The 18,297-nt window shown below is 42.2% G+C and overlaps 1 protein-coding gene across 3 annotated transcripts in view; it reads right to left on the bottom strand.

Moving 5' to 3' along the window:
• Positions 1-3,039: 3,039 nt before the first annotated feature.
• The window catches only part of plagl2 (pleiomorphic adenoma gene-like 2), a 34,744-nt gene continuing 19,486 nt past the window's right edge, over positions 3,040-18,297 (bottom strand). For 2 of the 3 annotated variants that reach the window (XM_068306862.1, XM_068306870.1), the window contains exons 2-4: positions 9,229-9,362; positions 8,673-9,135; positions 3,040-7,771 (exon numbers count right to left, since the gene is read on the bottom strand). In XM_068306862.1, the coding sequence (XP_068162963.1) occupies positions 6,289-7,771; positions 8,673-9,001 (1,812 nt within the window). In that variant the 5' untranslated portion in view covers positions 9,002-9,135; positions 9,229-9,362 and the 3' untranslated portion in view covers positions 3,040-6,288. The remainder of the gene's footprint in view (positions 7,772-8,672; positions 9,136-9,228; positions 9,363-18,297) is intronic. The other variant, XM_068306879.1, reaches the window with a different exon arrangement.

Raw genomic sequence — 18,297 nt, 5'->3', positions numbered from 1 at the left:
ACATTTGTTTTCATATGTTTGGTATGAAGTCTGATATTGTTGTATCGTGGAATTTCCAAGGTTTCCTGCTAGTACAGTATAATAGTCTAAATTATAATTTGTATACAGCACTATACAGTGTAACAGTATCTGGTATAATAGTATATAGTAGAATTAGTATACAGTATAACAGTATAATAATCTACAGTGTAACAGTATCTGGTAAAATAGTATACAGTATAATTAGTGGGCAGCATATTTTGCCCCAGAATGCTTTGATAATTTTAGTTGCTTCGTTTTTACATAGAGCTGATGGGATTTTTTTTTTTACCAATTGTCCAAAAGACATTCTCCAGAATTTCTGTGGCTTGTGGCAAAATTTCCAGTTTTGTCTTTTTACGATTCATTTCCCCAGTGTCGTCCTCTTCCGTTCTTGTCCATGAATCCCTCTTTGGCCCTAACAGAAAGGGCGTGACCTGACACTGACACACCTTGACGTCACTTTTGCATCCATTTGAAATGACTTTCTAATGTGTGATACTGTATCTCAAAAAACAATCTCAGTGCTGCCACCTTGAGTCTGCTCCAGGTTTCTGCCTGTTAAAGGTAAATTTTCTCCTCAACTGTCTTCAGGTTCTTCTCATGCAGGGTTATCGGGTTTCTGCTCTTCTTTTAAAGTGTCTTGAAATGAATTACCTAATGTAAAACATTAAAATTTGAAAGTCAGAAAATCAATTAAATTCCAGTGAGCTATTAGCATTGTTAATTTTACTTGAAATATTTTGTAGATTTAATTTATTTTAACCACACACACATTTTCACACACTGCTAAAGCCTCCGTGTGAGGGAAGAAATTTTGTCAAAACGTTTTCTATGTTCAAGAAGAAAAAGGTGTTAAAATAAAAAAAAGAGATGCAACTAGGATATGAAACCACTGGTTTGTCTTTTAATAATTTCAACATAACACATGACAGCTCAAAGATACACTGTACTGTACAATAAGTCAATAGTTCTATTGTTGTGTTCATCATCTCTTTGGATCAACCAATATACAAATCTGTCACTCATACATTGCAGCAACTGATTGCATGTGAGATATGTAACAAAAAGCAAGTCTTCTCGTTTTCTTTCTTTCTCTGAAGCACATCATTTATATATTTCTCCCTGTATTTCATAAACCCCATGTTATATAAAATAGTAAGTGAAGTGAATGCTATTTTTCTTTCACCTTTGTTTATTTCAGAGGTGGCCGTAATAGCAAGTGATAAAATAAAATGGGCTAAGTCACTAAACAAGTTACACATAGAGGTTGGAATGCAAGACTTACATGAAGCTAGAATATAAATCTACATGTGGACGCTGCCTGCACTAGACGGCACCCATGTCCTACTAAAAGCAAAAAACAAAGAGAGAAAATGAAAGAGAGCATCTTTAAACCAAATCACTTGATCTCAAGCTGAAACTGAAGAACAAATTCCCTTAAAACGTTTGTGTTCTGCACCTAGTAGTAAAGAGGAACAGGTGAGGATAAGTGCATCCCTAAAAGGTGCAGATTGAGGTAATGGAGCTACAGCCAAGGACAGAACACAACAACAAGACTGTCAAGCAGATGCGAGAGGATCCAGTTTACGTCTCGTTCTCTACACGTGACGAGCTACGAGGTGATTTAGCCTTTTGTGTCACGAGCCCATTTCTACCAGAGAAAACAACGAACAATGAAAACATTCAAACAGCAACGACTCAAAGCTCAAATTGTGAGATAATGCAGTCAGGAAACAAAAAAGATTCAGTCGAGTTTTTTCTAGAAGTGGAAGCCCAGTGTGTTTTATTTTGTGATACTGCCTCAGTCCTAACAATTTATAACCAAAGGTTTACTTGAAAAGATTTATGGAAGTCAAAAATATTTTCTGCCATTTGAGATGTAGTTTAATTTAGACGAGTCAAGATTTTAAGAAGAAAAAGTCTGATTTAATACAACTGTCAGATAATTTACTGATCAACCGCGAGAATTTTTGTAATATTTCAAATTATTATTGTTTTCTAAGCAGAAATGGGCTTTCATATATACAGTAAGTGAGAAATAACCTGTTCTCCACAATGATCCCTGCATGAGTGACTAATCCAGTCTTGAATTACTCTCGGGTTACTTCTTCATGCTCTTATTAACATTGACTATTATCAGCGTGAAGCTGTTTCTAATTGTTTGTTCTTTTCTTTTTCAGGGAGAACCAGTTCAGAGGTGCTGTAAAGATGCTGTTCTATGAACTGAAAACCAATGAAATCTGCTGAACTTTCTTTGTGTTGGAACTCTTCCAGACCAACTACATTTTTCTGGAAAGACATTTATGAGAGACAAAAAGGTAATCTATATTATCAATGTCTCTCTTGTCTGCTGTGTAGAAAACCCCCAGATGGTGAGCTGATGAGTTAAGGGAACTATTTAAAAGTTTGTTCATCCTTAAATCAATAGGAACACTTTTTTAAAAATAGAGGGATTTATCGTTTGTCCAAGTGATGACGTGATGTGAGGTGATCTCTAGAGAGATGCATCCTAACCCTACCCCTAGCCCCACCTCTACAGCTAACCCTACCCCTAACCTTACCTCTACCCCTACCCCTACCTCTAATCCTAACCCTATCCCCAACCAGACCCCTACCCCTACCTCTAACCCTACCACCAACCAGACCCTTACCCCTACCTTTACCCCTAACCCTACCTCTAATCCTACCCATACCCCCAACCAGACACCTACCCCTAACCCTACCTCTACCCCTAACCAGACCCCTAACCCTACCTCTACCCTTACCCCCAACCTGACTCCTACCCCTAACCCTACCCCCAACCAGACCCCTATCCCTAACCCTACCTCTATCCCTAACCCTACCCCTAACTAGACCCCTAACCCTAACGCTACCCCCAACCAGACCCCTATCCCTAACCTTACCTCTAACCCTAACCCCACCCCTAACTAGACCCCTAACCCTAACCCCAACCAGACCCCTATCCCTAACCTTACCTCTAACCCTAACCCTACCCAGACCTCTAACCCTACCCCTAACCAGACCCCTACCCCTACCCCTAACCACACCACGTCTGAACAGGCTCTCCCAACACACGCACACCTGGTTTCTCACTGCTTCAGATTAACAAAGATGTTGTTGCTGTTCTTCGTACTCTTGGCTACAGAGATGAATAAATTTGAGAGAAAAGGAGAAGCTTACCCAAAAACAAAGAGGTTTCACAGGGCGGGGCTCTTACATAGAAGATTATTAGTGAAAAGTCTATCAAAAATACTGTTATTCTTCTGGAGAAGAAAAATACACAAAGGTTGATAAAGTCTACACATCAAACTAATGGCACATACATATACAGGATCAATACAAAATTAAAAACATATGAACATATAAGCTGAAATTTTAAAAGAAAAAAAATACTCTTTTTTTAAAGGTTGAAAGTGCTAGAATTCAGATTAGCTCACAGAAACCCAGGGAGGACAAACGTAATACATGCCAAAAGCTTTTTTTAAAATTTTATTTTATTATTATTATTTAGGTCTAAATGAATATTTGTTACAAAAATATAAAATGCTCAATTTGATTGCTACAAATCTGGCTTAAGCCAAGAGGGTTTTTCTCAAAAACTACTTTTTAAGCTCAGAATAAAAATCAAATTTAAATCTTGCCTTTTTTTATATATATCATGTAAATTTGTGAAAGGTGCCAACAGCAAATTTATTTAAGATCAATAAAGTTTGATCACTTTATACCAGTCACCATCAAAATAATGACTTTCCAGGGGGAAGACTAATAAAACAATAAGTGTAAAATAAATTTCAAATTCAGAATTTAAATCAAGGATTTTGGTGACTGTGGAGAAGCTTCTCCTGCATTAGTGCTCGCCTATTCTGAATTTTCAGCCAGTCCTACCTTCCTTCCCGGAGGACGAGTTTCTCTGTAGGTTTCATGTCCTACAGTATCGAACGATCGGATAGCACTATTAGCATTTTGTAACAAGCAATTGTGCAAAAATGTAGTTTCTTCTCCCAAGGTTTGGTAAGGAAAACAAAACAAATAAAAATGAGGTGATGTGTTGTGTTGTTTTTCGAGGTCCTGTTTTATACAAACAGAAAAATAATATATCATATGACAACAAACAAAACAAATATATGAGCAATACCACAATGTGATGTCAGTCACGTGTCCCCCCCGTGCTTTGAATGTCAAAGCTGGGACTTCAGTGACCGTGTTCTTCTGAGTATTGCTTTCTTTTCAGACCCTTTGACTCTACAAAAGCAGCTGAGAGAAGAGGAAGAGGAGGACGAAGAGGAGGAAGATGGGGGAGTACAGAGGGGCCCGGGGATGATGAACACTATGTTGGTTCGGTTTGTGCATGTTTTCAGCTCACTGTCCATCAAACAATTGAAATGTTCTAGTGGTCTACAGTTGTTGTCCGTCAGCAACCGTAGCTAAAAGCAGCAAATATGGGTTGATTTGTTTCTTGTTGTTTTTATGTGCTGGTTTTCCTGCTTTGTTGTCATTCAACATTACATGGCGGTTTGGGGGTCAGTCTATGACTGGAACGACAAAGTTACGGATGACCATGTCAGTCGTGCCCCAGACAACTTAACTTTGGGAGCAAAGTTTTATTGGTTGGTGGTGAGAAGTTTAAAAAAAAAAAAAAAAAAAAACCTCGGCAGCACAGGTATGACATATTCCACTGGATGAACACCTACGGTCACAGGTTCAAAAAGACGCCCATGACTCAATCTATTTCAAAGTTTCAAATCCTAATTGATTTTTTTTTTAAACCACTAACCACCTTCTATCAACAACTCCCATCCACAGTTGGGATCCTGCTATTCTAACTCCTGTACATGTAAAGTTAAAGATCGGTAATGACAGAAAGCTAAGGGGGGGAAAAAAAGCTAATACTTCATCCGTTTGTTCGATCAAAAATGCAAGATACACACAAATGTAAACCTGCAAGACATCAAAAACATCATTACTTAGTTTTAATACATCTAGCTAAAATACACCTTACTGTGATAAAAGCAATAATATTCATTTTTGAGATATTTCGTACACTGCAATAACATTCTTTTAACACATGTTTTCCTCATCTGTTACTGTAAATTCATGTTTTTCTGCCATTCACATATGTCAGGGTTCATCATTACCATGACGATGCATCTTTTTAAAAGACGTCCTCGAGATGCGTTGGTTATTTTAGTCACAAATTGTGTGTTTTTGTGTATCTAACAGCCAAGCAGCTGTGTTTTATCATACTGGTGGGATCTTTTGAAGGAAACTGTTGAGAGGGAAGAGGGAGCGAGGAGAACGTCTCAGGCAACGACAAAACGTTTCCCGAGGACGTTCCTACAGGTGAAGTGCCTACTGATTTAAAAAAAAAAAAAAAAAAAAAGTGCTTGTCTTGAGGAAGAGTAAAAAATAAGCTTGATATGACGTCATTCTCAACCACCTCACACAGCCTCGTGTATTTTTTTTGATTTTTTTTTAAAAATACGCAGCCGTGCGAAGCGGTCTTTGTGTGGCTGCTGACAAGTTTTCATTTAATGACTCTCAGAGCACGTCAGTTCATTATTACCGACGCTCAAAGAGCACCTTCTTTAGAGACACGGGTCGGTTTGCGGCTCTAAACCGAGCCGTCTAGAGGCTCGATCATCGGCTCGATGTCTATATTTCCTTTCCTTTTTATTTCCTTCACTGAACTCCTTTTCATCCTGATGGTGACGCTTTTTTAGATGAGACACATTCTACCATGTTCTTACATTTGGAAAAGTAAAAGATAGTAAAACAAAATATCCACTTCAAACTATTTTTTTTTTCTGGGTCACAACAATACAGATAATTTTCACTAAAATTATCCTTGTTTTTGTTTTTTTTTTAATATTATTACTTTAGAAAGTATGCAGTACCACACCTTTTAGCCTACTGATCCTGCCCTATATACTAAATATGGGATGGTAAGGGAATAAAAGGGGGAAGTAACTGAAAATAAAAATAGATGGGTTAATACATGTTATAACTAGAGGATAGGAGAAAATAAAAGCCCAAATAAAAGCTGCTTCAACTTCTTTTCTCACCTTTTTCCTTTTCGATCAAAGGGTTTCCTTTAAGGCTCAATCAAAAGCTTGTGTGCACTTTCATTTCAGGCTTCCAAGTGTTCATCTGTGTTTTCATTTCTTCTAATTTATCTCCAACTTTTTTCAGAACCGCAGCCCAAAATCATCACGCAGAACCGGACCGATCCATAGGTGGCGCTGTGTTAGCTGGTCAGGGCTGGCTGTCTCACTGGAAGGCCTGGTGGAAGCGAGGCAGTGTGGTGGTACTAAGGCTAGAGCTGAACACTGATGGGAGGGGGTGCAGGGGTCCCAGACCGAGACCCCCGCCGGAGCTCTGCTGCTCCTGAGGTTGCGGTTGCAAAGAGGTAAGAGGTGTGGCGACGGCAGCTGCTGCCGCGGCAACGGCTGCTGCGTGGGGCTCAGCAGCGTGCAGAGATGAGGAAGAGGAGATGGAAGACGTGGAGGAGGTCACAGAGGAGGTGTACCCCATCACCAGCCCTCCCGTGCTCATGGGGGCACTATAGGAGGGCAGGTTGAGGGGCAGGAACCCCAGCAGGTGGGAGAAGTCCATATTAGCAGCGCACAGAGACTCAGCGATCACCGCAGGGCTCTTGGACAGGAGGGGGTCCCCGCAAAGCTCATCCGCCAGGCCCGAGGTGGGCTCCAGGCCATCCTTCGGGGGCGAGGCAGCAGCGTGGGGCTCTGCAGAGGAGATCGGGCCCGGTGAGCCGCTCTGCAGATCCATGAGAAAGCTGTCCATCTCCACTTTCAAGGGCTTGTCCAGCAGGTATGAGGTAGATCCCAGCTGGTATTTGGGGGCTGGCTGGGGCTGGTGCTGCTGCTGGGGAGCCGGAGGTTGGTGGTGAGGGGGCAGCGGAGGAGAATGATGGTGGTGGTGATGGTGGTGATGGTGGTGGTGATGGTGGGAGTGTGGGTGAAGAGATCCAGAGGATTCCATGTGACAGCCCATACCCATGGCCGCGGACAGGGAGCCGGGCATCAGGGACGGGTGTGAGTGACCGACCCCTGAATTAGACATGGCCTGGAGGTGATGAGGGTTGTACATGCCCATGGGAAAAGGGGCCCCACTAGGAAAGGGTTTGCTCATGATGGGGTCCTTGTTGGGACCCATCCCACACATCATGGGGCTGAGCTCCTCCTTCACAGAGCACGGCGGCGACCCGGAAGCCAAGAGACCCAACATGTCAGGAGGCTCCGTCTTGATCTTCAGCAGCTCCTGCGAGTGGCTCTTCTTCACGTGGCGCGTCAGGTGGTCCTTCCTGCCAAAGCGTTGGGCACAGTACTGGCAAAGGAAGTCCTTCCTGCCGGTGTGGACCACCATGTGGCGTCTCACGTCCTTCCTTGTGTAGAAACGCCGATCACAGTGGTCGCACTGGTGTTTCTTCTCCTTGGTGCCACCAGAGGACTTCCCAGAGTGGCTCTTCAGGTGCTCCAGCAGCACAGGCGTGCTATCGTAGGTCTGCATGCACACTTTACATGTGAGGTCCCCCGCCGTGGCAGAGTGCATGGCGACATGGCGCTTAAATCCCAGCTTGGTGTTGTAGTGCTTCCCACACTCGTCACATTTGAAGGCCTCCTTGTTGGGGTCGTGAGTCTGCAGATGGTTCTTCAGGTGGTCTTTTCGGTGAAACATTTTCTCACAGAATGAACACTGGTGGGTCTTCTGTGGAGAATGTGTGGCCATATGCCTGCAATGGATCACAAACAAGACAGTGAGGTGGGAATGGTGGGTGTGTTTCAGCTAAAGGCTACCCATTCCTGATCATGTGACGTTCTTATATGAGACATCCATTCCTTTCAGATGAATCCTTATAAACATGAATGAGTCAAGATGGTTTTCAGCCATGACATTAAATTAGCTTTTGGAACCACATCCTGTAATTCACCAGATTCCAGACATCCTACAACGTTGACCAGAGCGATGCTCGAGTCATTTCCAAACATCGCTTTGCCGTTTTTAATGAACCAGTTGATTATGAAAATATTATATTAAGTGGACTGAATACTCAGGGGGTTGTATGGGGCAGATTGTTGTCAATCAATCAATCAATCAATCAAGTTGTATTTATAAAGCGCTTAATCATGGTAACAGACATTGACTGACAGACAGAGCAAGCATCAGCGACAGCGGCAGGGAAAAACTCCCTCATTGAGGAAGAAACCACGGGCAGGTCCCAGACTGTAGTGTCAGAAGAGAGCAATTTTGATTTGAGGAAACTCAAGGACCAAATGAAAATTGATGAAAATGTGAAATTGTTGTGATCATCTTTAATGTTGATTTGATGCTCTTTCTGGTACCTAATTGTGATGAACTCTGGACATGAATCACAAAGTCGGTTTAGTTCTCGGTTTCGGTAGAATTCAACAGGAGCGGTGAAGGCGGTTTAATAGATCCATTAAACCACCTTCACCAACACTCCATCGATCTGCACTTCAGTAGAACTCTGTGTGCACACCTACCCCTGTTCTAGAAAATGTACTTCCACATAAAAGCAGTGATGCATCATGGGGGTTCTGTGAATGCTACCAAGCTAAGCATCGTGTACATTTATAGGCAGTGAGTTGAGCGATGTGATTGGTGCAAACTACCTGAAGAGCTTGTACTTGGAGCTGAAGGCCTTGGGGCAGTGTGGCTGTGAGCAGTGGAAGGGTTTCTCTCCTGCGTGACTCAAGGCGTGGACCCTCAGCTTCTCCTGGGAGCTGAACAGGGCCCCACACACTAAGCAGTCGCTCCTACTCGGCCTCCCGACCACGTCTCCCTCGTCTTCCCTCTCCCTCTCTTTCCCCCTCTCTCGCTCTCTCTCTGTCCGTGGATGCAGGGCGGTGCTACCAAACAGCTTGGCGGCGGTCCGTCGTCCCTCTTCCTCGGGCGTCAGTGCGGTAATATGGTGTGAGGCATCGGCGGCAGCAGCTGCCATGGCAGCCTTAGAGTGCCGCTGCCATGAAAAGTCACTTATGGTCCCCCCTGCCTCTCAGGCTCAACGTGGGAAGTTTGGGCTTGAAACAGAAGCTCACCGGAAGGAACGAGGACCCCGTGGCAGCATCAACGAGTCTGTGGAGGGACCGAGGAGCACCCGTTGAAGATACACGAGTCCAAGTTTGTGGCAACCCTGAACATATCTTCTCTAAAAAAGGCGACTTTTACCAGTTTAAGTTCCAGTCCCTTCTTCCTGCACCTCCCTTCGTCGCTCCTCTTCACTCTGGTGATCTCCGGGTCACCCGGTCCCAACAGCTACGGTTGGTGGTGAGTGGGAAACACTGGTTTGCATTTTTACTGTTCTGCAAAGACACAAAACAAATTTAAGTCGGTACAAAAAAAAAAAAATAGACCTGTCTTTTTTTAGTTTGAATGTTTCAAGAGAAACATGTGACAAAATGCTGTTAAACACCATGTGTTTGTGTGGCAGGTATAGCGTTATAGCTGACATTACTTCAGAGCCAACCACATGCCTATGCTGCTGTCATCCTCCGCTAACGTTGCCAGTATATCAGGTGATTTACGATAGTATTTATCTCAAAACCGAGACAGAGGAAGTACAGCAGCAAACCATGCTCACAATCTTCTCCTTTGGGCTTCTCCCTTCAGGGGTCGCCACAGCGAATCAGTGTCCTCCATCTAACCCTGTCTTCTGCATCCTCTTCTATCACACCAACTACCTTCATGTCCTCTTTCACTGCATCCATAAACCTCCTCTTTGGTCTTCCTCTAGACCTCCTGCCTGGCAGTTCAAAACTCAGCATCCTTCTACCAATATATTCACTATCTCTCCTCTGGACATGTCCAAACCATCTCAGTCTGGCCTCTCTGACTTTATCTCCAGAACCTCTAACATGTGCTGTCCCTCTGATGTACTCATTCCTGATCCTATCCATCCTGGTCACTCCCAGAGAGAACCTCAGCATCTTCATCTCTGCTACCTCCAGCTCTGTCTCCTGTCTTTTCCTCAGTGACACTGTCTCTAGACCAAACAACATCGCTGGTCTCACCACAGTTTTGTACACCTTTCCTTTCATTTTAGCTGAAACTCTTCTATCACACATCACACCTGACACTTTCCTCCACCCATGTGGTGCAAAAGTGACAAGTAAGGGTTTTTAGTACAATAAATACACTTTTTTAAAAGTCTTTCTAAGTCTTGACTAAATCTAGTGCACAGAAAATATGAATCGATTACAGTTAGCCTGTTTCTTTGGGCATGAAAAGAACTGATCAGGGAAATACAGACACTAACACACGCACACACACACAGACACACACACGCACGCGCGCACGCACACACACACACACACACACACACACACACACACACACACACACACAAACACACACACACACACACACACACTTCACTCACTCACTCAGGAACACTCTGAAGCAAAAACCAGCCATCAAAGTTATTTCCAAATTCACCCTCAAGTAGAAGTTCCCCCTTCCCCCACTAGGGGGAGTAAAATGACAGTCGTGTTCACTGTAGGCTAGACATAATTAAACTGCCTCGTTCTTCATCATCGGTGTGTTCAGAAGACACCAGAACACACTCAACGCCCCCCCAGGCCAGACAGAAAGGCAGAATGGAAGTATGACAGGGGCAAAAGTAAGAACTACCCCAACACGGAAACGAACCTGCAGCAGTTTATTAAAAGACGCTGCAAACTATTCCCGCTCACGCTCCCGGGAGAACTCTAAACTCTTTCCTGTCATGTCTGCCGTCCTTTATTTACCCGCCGTGACCTCTGGGACCGCCGCTAGCCAACGCGCCAGCAAAGCTCAAGGTTGAGCAGACATGCCACTGATCACAGTCAGTCACGTGAACCAAGCGTGTATCTGTAACACCGTAAACACACGTGGACATATGAGACAGAATGGACACACACACACACACACACACACACGCACACACGTGTGCACATGTCCTGTACAAACACACACAATCATAAGCATCCTTTATGTGGGACAGGACTATCTTCAAGTTGACATAAAATGCTAAAACATGCGTGGACAGGTTGGTGCACACGGTTAGACCACGTCATGTTTGGTACACGCGTGCTCGTGCGATCACGCATGTGTTTCTGCTCGTAATGTACGTGCGTTTTACAGTGGTTAAGAGGATGCGACAGCTATAACGTTGTGTGGTGGTCGTCACACAGCGGGGAGGGTGCAGAGGGTGACACCCGTCCCATTGACCACCCTCAGGGAGCCCGGCTCTTTTGTCCGGCCTACCCACGTCGCACATTCCAGGCCTGAACCACGCTGCGTCGCCCCGGCTCTCTCCTTTGCACAGATTTCTGGTCACAGCAAATGCAATGTCATGTAGAAAACCCCCACCACCACCACCACTACCCTCACCCCCACCCCAACAGGCAGATACAGTACAATAGAGAGGATCCACACCATCAAGTTATAGACAAACAACGAGTCCGGCGTAAAACTACAAACCAGGATGGAGCTTTTGGAGCGTTTACTTCAAACATGAGTCAGACGCGTTACATAACTTCATGAAAACCTTGTTACACATCACTCAAGTCCGACCATATACATACAAGATACCAGCATCTATGTACTCATGCAGCTACGTTCTGCTTCATGGACACACTACTTCAAGGTGTGATTTGTTCGAAGTATAAAAACACAGGCTAAATGTGACTTCCATGTTGGTTCAGCACCAGCTGTGTTTGTTTGGTTCGGCGTCGGCTTCCCAGCGTCGGTCCGTTCATCTCAACTCGTCTCGTCTCTCACGATCGGTGTTACATTTTCTGTTCGACGTAACGAAACGTTAGGAAAAGAAAGTCAGGCGGGTTTTTAGGTTGCTAACCTCTAGCCAAGGTGCGTGGGTTCACCGTGGTAGTCAACACATCCTCCCCCCACGCAGGGAAAACGAAAAGACATTTGAGGAAAAAAATATCCCACCTTGAATAAAGTGAGTTATATACTTCTTAGACGGAGGTGGGCAAATGTTGTGACGGGTGGGTTCTAACGTTTGATGGGCTGGCCAGCTGAGGAGTAGATGGATGGAGTTCTTATTTGTGCTAATGCAAACGACATGTTAAAAACATTATATAGAAATAAAGTTAATGTGGTTTGGTAATAATTACATTTAATTATTTAGCTTTAACAAGTTTGGCAGGCCAGATTACAAAGCCTAATGGGGCATTCATGGCCCGTGGGCCCGTGGCTTGTCAAAGCCTGGCATAGACATTGAGGTACTTTTGTAAAAGTGTTTTTTCCATCTTAGTGTGATTAAAAATATTTTCTTTACAGGTAAACCTTGACTTACGTTGTTAACTGGTTCCAGAAGAGGAGACGTATTTTTAAAAAAACCCAAAAAAGTCAAATCAACTTGTCTCCAAGCTAAACTGTAGATAACCATTCCCAGTTCTGTATTGAACTTCATCTATTAATGTTTTTTAATAATATTTGGTTAATATGAATCTATTTTATTGGAGTAAAATGACGTAAACTTGATTTTTATTTTTCCGTTTATTTTTTCCCCGAAAACGAAAGCCTAATCAAGAACGATGTAACTCAAAACGACCTAAGTTGAGGTCTACCTGAGCTCAGTTTCTGTTCTTTAATCTTAATTTTAGTCCCATCTCAGAAGCAGCACAAACAGTGAAAGACTTTGTTGTCACTGACCTGAGGGCCAAACATTTTTTAAAAACATTTAGAATCAGGATTCGACGCGTCTTCATGAGGCTGAAAGATGTTTGTCCCAACCGGCAACTCATCGCATTTCATCCACCCAGCATTGTTTAAAACAGGGCCGTGACGATCCAGAGAACCCGCTAGCCTTTGTCCCACTGTGGCAGTATACCCCCAGGGGTCCCGGAGGGGTTTATGGAGGGGGACCCCAGAAAAATAGGAAATAATAGATTATTTCTCTTAACATACAAACAATGACAAGGATGTGTTTTTTTTTTACTGCTTTGAAAAGCATTTCTGTAATAAAACATCTGGGAGCAAAGGGCCCCAGGACCAAACGTTACCAAATGGGCCCCTGTGGTCTAAGCGTGATTTCAGGGGTCTCTGACATTCAGAAGAGAGGTTTGATAGTGTTTTATCTTTCATAATGGCATCCAGAGTTGCCCATGTCTTTCCCTTTGAATCCACTACCAACCCACTCGGCTGCAGACTCCGCTGGGATCCCCAACCTGCTGGGGTGTACGACTTTTCAATTCCGTTCATTATTAAGCCTTTAATTATCTATATTTGCGTATGAAGGGCACACAGGGACACATCATGTGGTTCCACAGCAGAAATCCTTTCTCTCCTCGTCATCCTCTCTATACTCATTTCGTACGCCATCATTTTTCGGCCAACATGTGAAGCAACGAATCGACACTCCTTCACAAACAGATCGGAGCAGCACAGACGTGAGGATCATCATCGCATGTCTCTGCAGAACTTCACACGCTTCTCATTATGTATGAATCAATCACTCCTGCTGAGGTCTCTCTCATGTGTTCCCATTCCACATACATAAATCCCTCACTTCCCATTTTTTTGTTGTGTTTGTGTAGCAAATCCATCACGACCAGACTGCAGCTACGACCCACTGTCAAACACGCTATGAGCTCCAGATGTTCAAACACTGTTTTCACAGGAACACTGGTTTTTTTATATATATACTGTATATATATACACACTTTATATATACATGACAAACAAGGAACATTTAAATAAAAACAATCACTTCTCAAAAAGTTATTTTATTATTTTATCTAGAAGCCCGTTTCCAGATCGATTGATATCTCACGTCAGTTTTAAATATAATTAAATGTGTTTCGCGTAGATTTTTAACTCTACGGGATAATAAACTCTTAAGAGCATCCTACTGACCAAATCCAATTTGATACCTTCTTCTCTTAACACAACAGGAAGAAAATCTTTTTTTTATTTTGCAAACAATGAACACATGATTTATTTATTTTTTTATGTCAGCAGATATGAAACTGTGAATATGAAAATATATGATTGATATGAAAGATATAAAATATGAAATGTGATTGTTTCGGCTCAATTTGTACAAATAATGTTCTGTTAAATTATACATCTGCCATTGTATCACGTTCTTCTGTGGCAGTGAAGTCATGAAATGACAATAATTTGTCCGACTGACTATATTTAAAAGGCTTAGAACACAGCTGTGTGGTATTATGCCACCAACCGAGGTTCGCATCCTGAGCGTGACAACTGTACAGCAGATGCAGGACGCCTTTGGGGAGCCTAGAGAAGAGGGTATACGCTAAAGAGACGAACACAGAGCCACTCTGGAATCATCAATACATACAATCACAACAAGTCCTCAACATACGGACATTCGACATACGAACATTTGTAGATACGAAGAAACGCGCGCCGCCATATCTGTTCTGCTATTGTCCTGCAGTTCCCCTTTCTCCCACAACCCCTACGGGGGCAGCACCGATCCGTCCATGCAGCTCCAACACTCGTCTTATCATGGATGATAAAGCTAAGGCTAGTGAAGATAGTGGTAGTGGTGACCGTCTTTCTGACGACAACTCTGACTCTGACCCACAATAACTCCTCCCTCCTCATCCTCTTCCTTCACTCTAAAGCTAAGCTTCGTGCTACATGCTACGTGCTACCAACATATAACAAGAACAAATTAACTCGAAACGACCTCTACCTGCATTTTTTTTTTATGTGTTGTTTTTCTGTCCTGTTATTGTTTCTGGTCAGTCTTAAGGAATAGAACTTTAGAGTAATAAGAGTAGTAATAACATTTAAATTACGTTAATGGGGATTATAGATTGAAATTTAATAAATAATGAGCAATTCAACTTTAAAACAACCTGAAAGAAAGAATTGTGTTCTTATGGTGAGGACTAAACCGTGGTTAGGTTGTACAGACAAAAATTTTATCATTGTTTATGTATCAAGGTTGGTACAATTAGAAAGTAAAGCTTTAATCGATACGCTCCGGACACACTCGCCTTAAAAACAAAGGAATGAAGAATATTCCAAAGAAACAAGAAAAACTGAAATCTTCAAACCTGTTAAAATTCTTGTTTGAAGTTTGTGAAGCCAAAACAGTTTGAAAAATAACTAATCACAAAATGACAAATATTGATAATGTCCAGATAGATGGCAGGATAAATATTAAACTGGTTGATATCTGATTGATCAGATTGATCAATTTGTATATCTTACCAACAACTTCTTGATGAAATGTAAATATAACAGCAGCGTTACTCAGGGATCTATATCTGCTTCCTTTGGGCAATATTTTTGTGAATATTCATGGTTCTACAGATGGAACATAATATTTATCAATGAAACGAGATCGAAGTAACCAACTAATTCATCTTTAGGCATGTCTTGATATAAAAAATGTATTTTGTGGCTTTTAATTTATTTATTTCATCCCTAACATGTGATCATTAGATTTTCCCACGCTGGACAGGAAGTTTTTAGGTCTGAGCTGAAGCTTCATTACAAGCAAACAAACAAAAAAAACGCAGAGCTTTCTGATCGGGAATTCCACGTCAGCGTTAACGCCGTGATCAGAAGGAACACAAGCGGCGTTGGAGCTTCCTTCACTCCAAAATGGCAGGAGCTGCTTGGCTAACATTCGACGGCGCGCTGACATCGACCCTCTGCTAACTTCTCCTAATCACAAACGTAAGAAGCAGAACTGAGCCGCCGCCCTCCAACCGCTCGGGTGCCTTTGGTTTCTGTGCTAGATGAAAGAGCTTCCACATTCTTTTCCTTTGGGGTCAGAGGTCAGCCTCTGCACTGCCTGCCCGCCCGCCATGACTCCCGCATGCTGAGTGATTACCATTAACCCCTTCGCTGCCTGCCGCTTCCATACAGACAAAGAGGAAAGACCGTTTTTTCCCCTATTCATGGTGGTGCAGATCCAAATGGTCTAAACTAGACCACAACAAACCGGATCGGGTCGACCGGCTCTGCACAACCACGACCCAACATAGCAGGACGCTACACAAGTTGCTTTACCAAAATAAAAAGACTAAATATAGGAAGTGAGTTCACAGCCTGCAGCTTAGGTGACATCAGCCAACCCGTTGGAGAGAGGATGAATGGGGGTGAGGAGGGTGACGGGGGTGAGGATGTAGGGCTCTGTGCAAACATTACACAAGCATCTGAGCTACAGCAGAGAACTTCACTTCTGATGACCCTCAGAAGACTGAGTTTCATGAAATCGATCCTTGTTCCTAGTTGGGATTGTGTAACTGGAATGTCAAAGAAGGAAACACAAATGGAAGATCTGCACCAGACAAAAAAACACAAACATTTTCTGTGTAGCAGATTTACAATTTGTCAAGTAGAGATGGAAACGTGTTGCTTAATTTGAAACTCATTTTAAAAGGTTACAAACACAAACATATATTTCTGACTTTTACATAAAACAGCGTCTTAAATCAATTCCTGAGGTGTTTGTATTGTGTTGTTTACAGTTTTAGACATTTGGTGTTGGAGCTAAAAGTAGATTTTTTTTCTTAATTTATTCTTTAAAAACTATTTATTTATCACACCGAGTACATGAAATATTACAAAAACTACTTTCAAAAGTAGTTTTTGAAAAAGAAATGTGATACAATAGAAATTCCTGACAACGTTGCAACTGTGGGATGAATAGAGGTATATCTTGTTGAAAAAGGCATATAGTCAGAATAATAATAGTGATAAAATAATATTAATAATAATAATAATAATAATAATAATAAAAATAATAACAACAACGACAACAATAATAATAATATTATTAATAATAATAACAATAATAAAAATAGCAGTAATAACAATAATAATAATAAACAGTCCTTAATAAAAGTATTAAACAGTACTCAAGAACCAATCTGAGGCTCTGGTACTGCTTGAGTATTTCTATGCTGTACAACTTAACTCTGTGTGTCAGAAGCAAATATTGAATTTCTAACACAGCTGAATAAAAACCTACAAATCAGTAAGATTTGATCAATTTTATTTGTTACAAAATGAAGGCTAGTCTGTTCCTTTATGTGTCGAGACATTGTTCCTGTGCCTTATGTTAAATAAAGTCACAGCCACATTATGAACAAGATGAAGAACATGAGGTGTTGTTCGACTAAATGACATAAAGACAACAAAAAACATAATAAAATAATAATATTAGAACACAAAATGCTGTTTGATTCAACATTAGTTTGGATCTAAAAACAGTATCTGTCATTTAACAAGGACGGTGCAGCAGAGGTGGGGGCAAAGTAAGGTAAAATAACGTTGATGCCTCGATGGGGTGAGGGTGGCAGGCGTGGGAGTGGAAGGAGGAGGGTAGCAGCATGGCAGCTCTCCATGACGTCCCAAACATATTTCTGTTTCCGATATTCAATCAATATGATAGGTCTTTACCCAGTTTCTATGAGAAATTGTCCAAAAATAGAAAACTTTATGAATCAGTTCTCCATCAATTGTGTATTATTGCTCCAGTCACATGTAAACTTATCTTTAGTCTCTACACAGAGATGCACCGCGGCCCTCGGCGGCCCTTGGGAGCCCCATGGAGGCCTCCGTCATACCTGTCCATCAGTGAGGATGAGCACTGCTGTTTAAACAGTGTCTGGCTTTTAAAGGGAGTGGGAGACAATACTCTTGACTGGTTTAAACAATGCCACAGACAAAGACATGCCTATGAATAATTCAGGGACTAAACTGAACCCCTTAGTGCCATATTTTGCTGGAAAAGGAACTGGAACACGCTCTAACGGCACTAATCCCATGCACTTAAAAATCCCTTCTGTTTTCATTTAGAGATGTAGAGCTGAAGTAGTGCAGAGGATTGATAAAATACACGCAATAAAACAACCAACACCTGAAGCTTAAAATCTCAGCAGGATAGAAAATACAATCAGCACAGTTCAGGAATCCATGGGGAAGCACGACCTTCCTAGTTATTTTGTCACCTTTAGCATACTATGACATCATCCAACCTCCTGTAACTCCAAAAAGCAATTTTAAAAATGGTGCGACTTAAAAAGTCTGGGGGAACTGGAAGTCATATATAGTGTGACTGAATGATTTACGAGTTTAAAATGACTTAAAAGCCCAAACAACTCGTCTATTTCAACAGTGTCTCTTCTCTTTATCTCCCTCCTCCATCCTTCCTCCCACCAAAGTTTCAGTTCCTCTCCTGCTTGTTTTGTGACCCAGGGTGATGCTCTACACTTGTAAGGGTGTGGAGGGTAAGAGGAA

This window comes from Antennarius striatus, chromosome 2 (assembly GCF_040054535.1).
Source record: "Antennarius striatus isolate MH-2024 chromosome 2, ASM4005453v1, whole genome shotgun sequence".
Lineage (NCBI taxonomy): Eukaryota > Metazoa > Chordata > Actinopteri > Lophiiformes > Antennariidae > Antennarius > Antennarius striatus.
The sequence above is the reverse complement of the archived record's forward strand: the minus strand, read 5'-3'. Positions and strand labels throughout refer to the sequence as shown.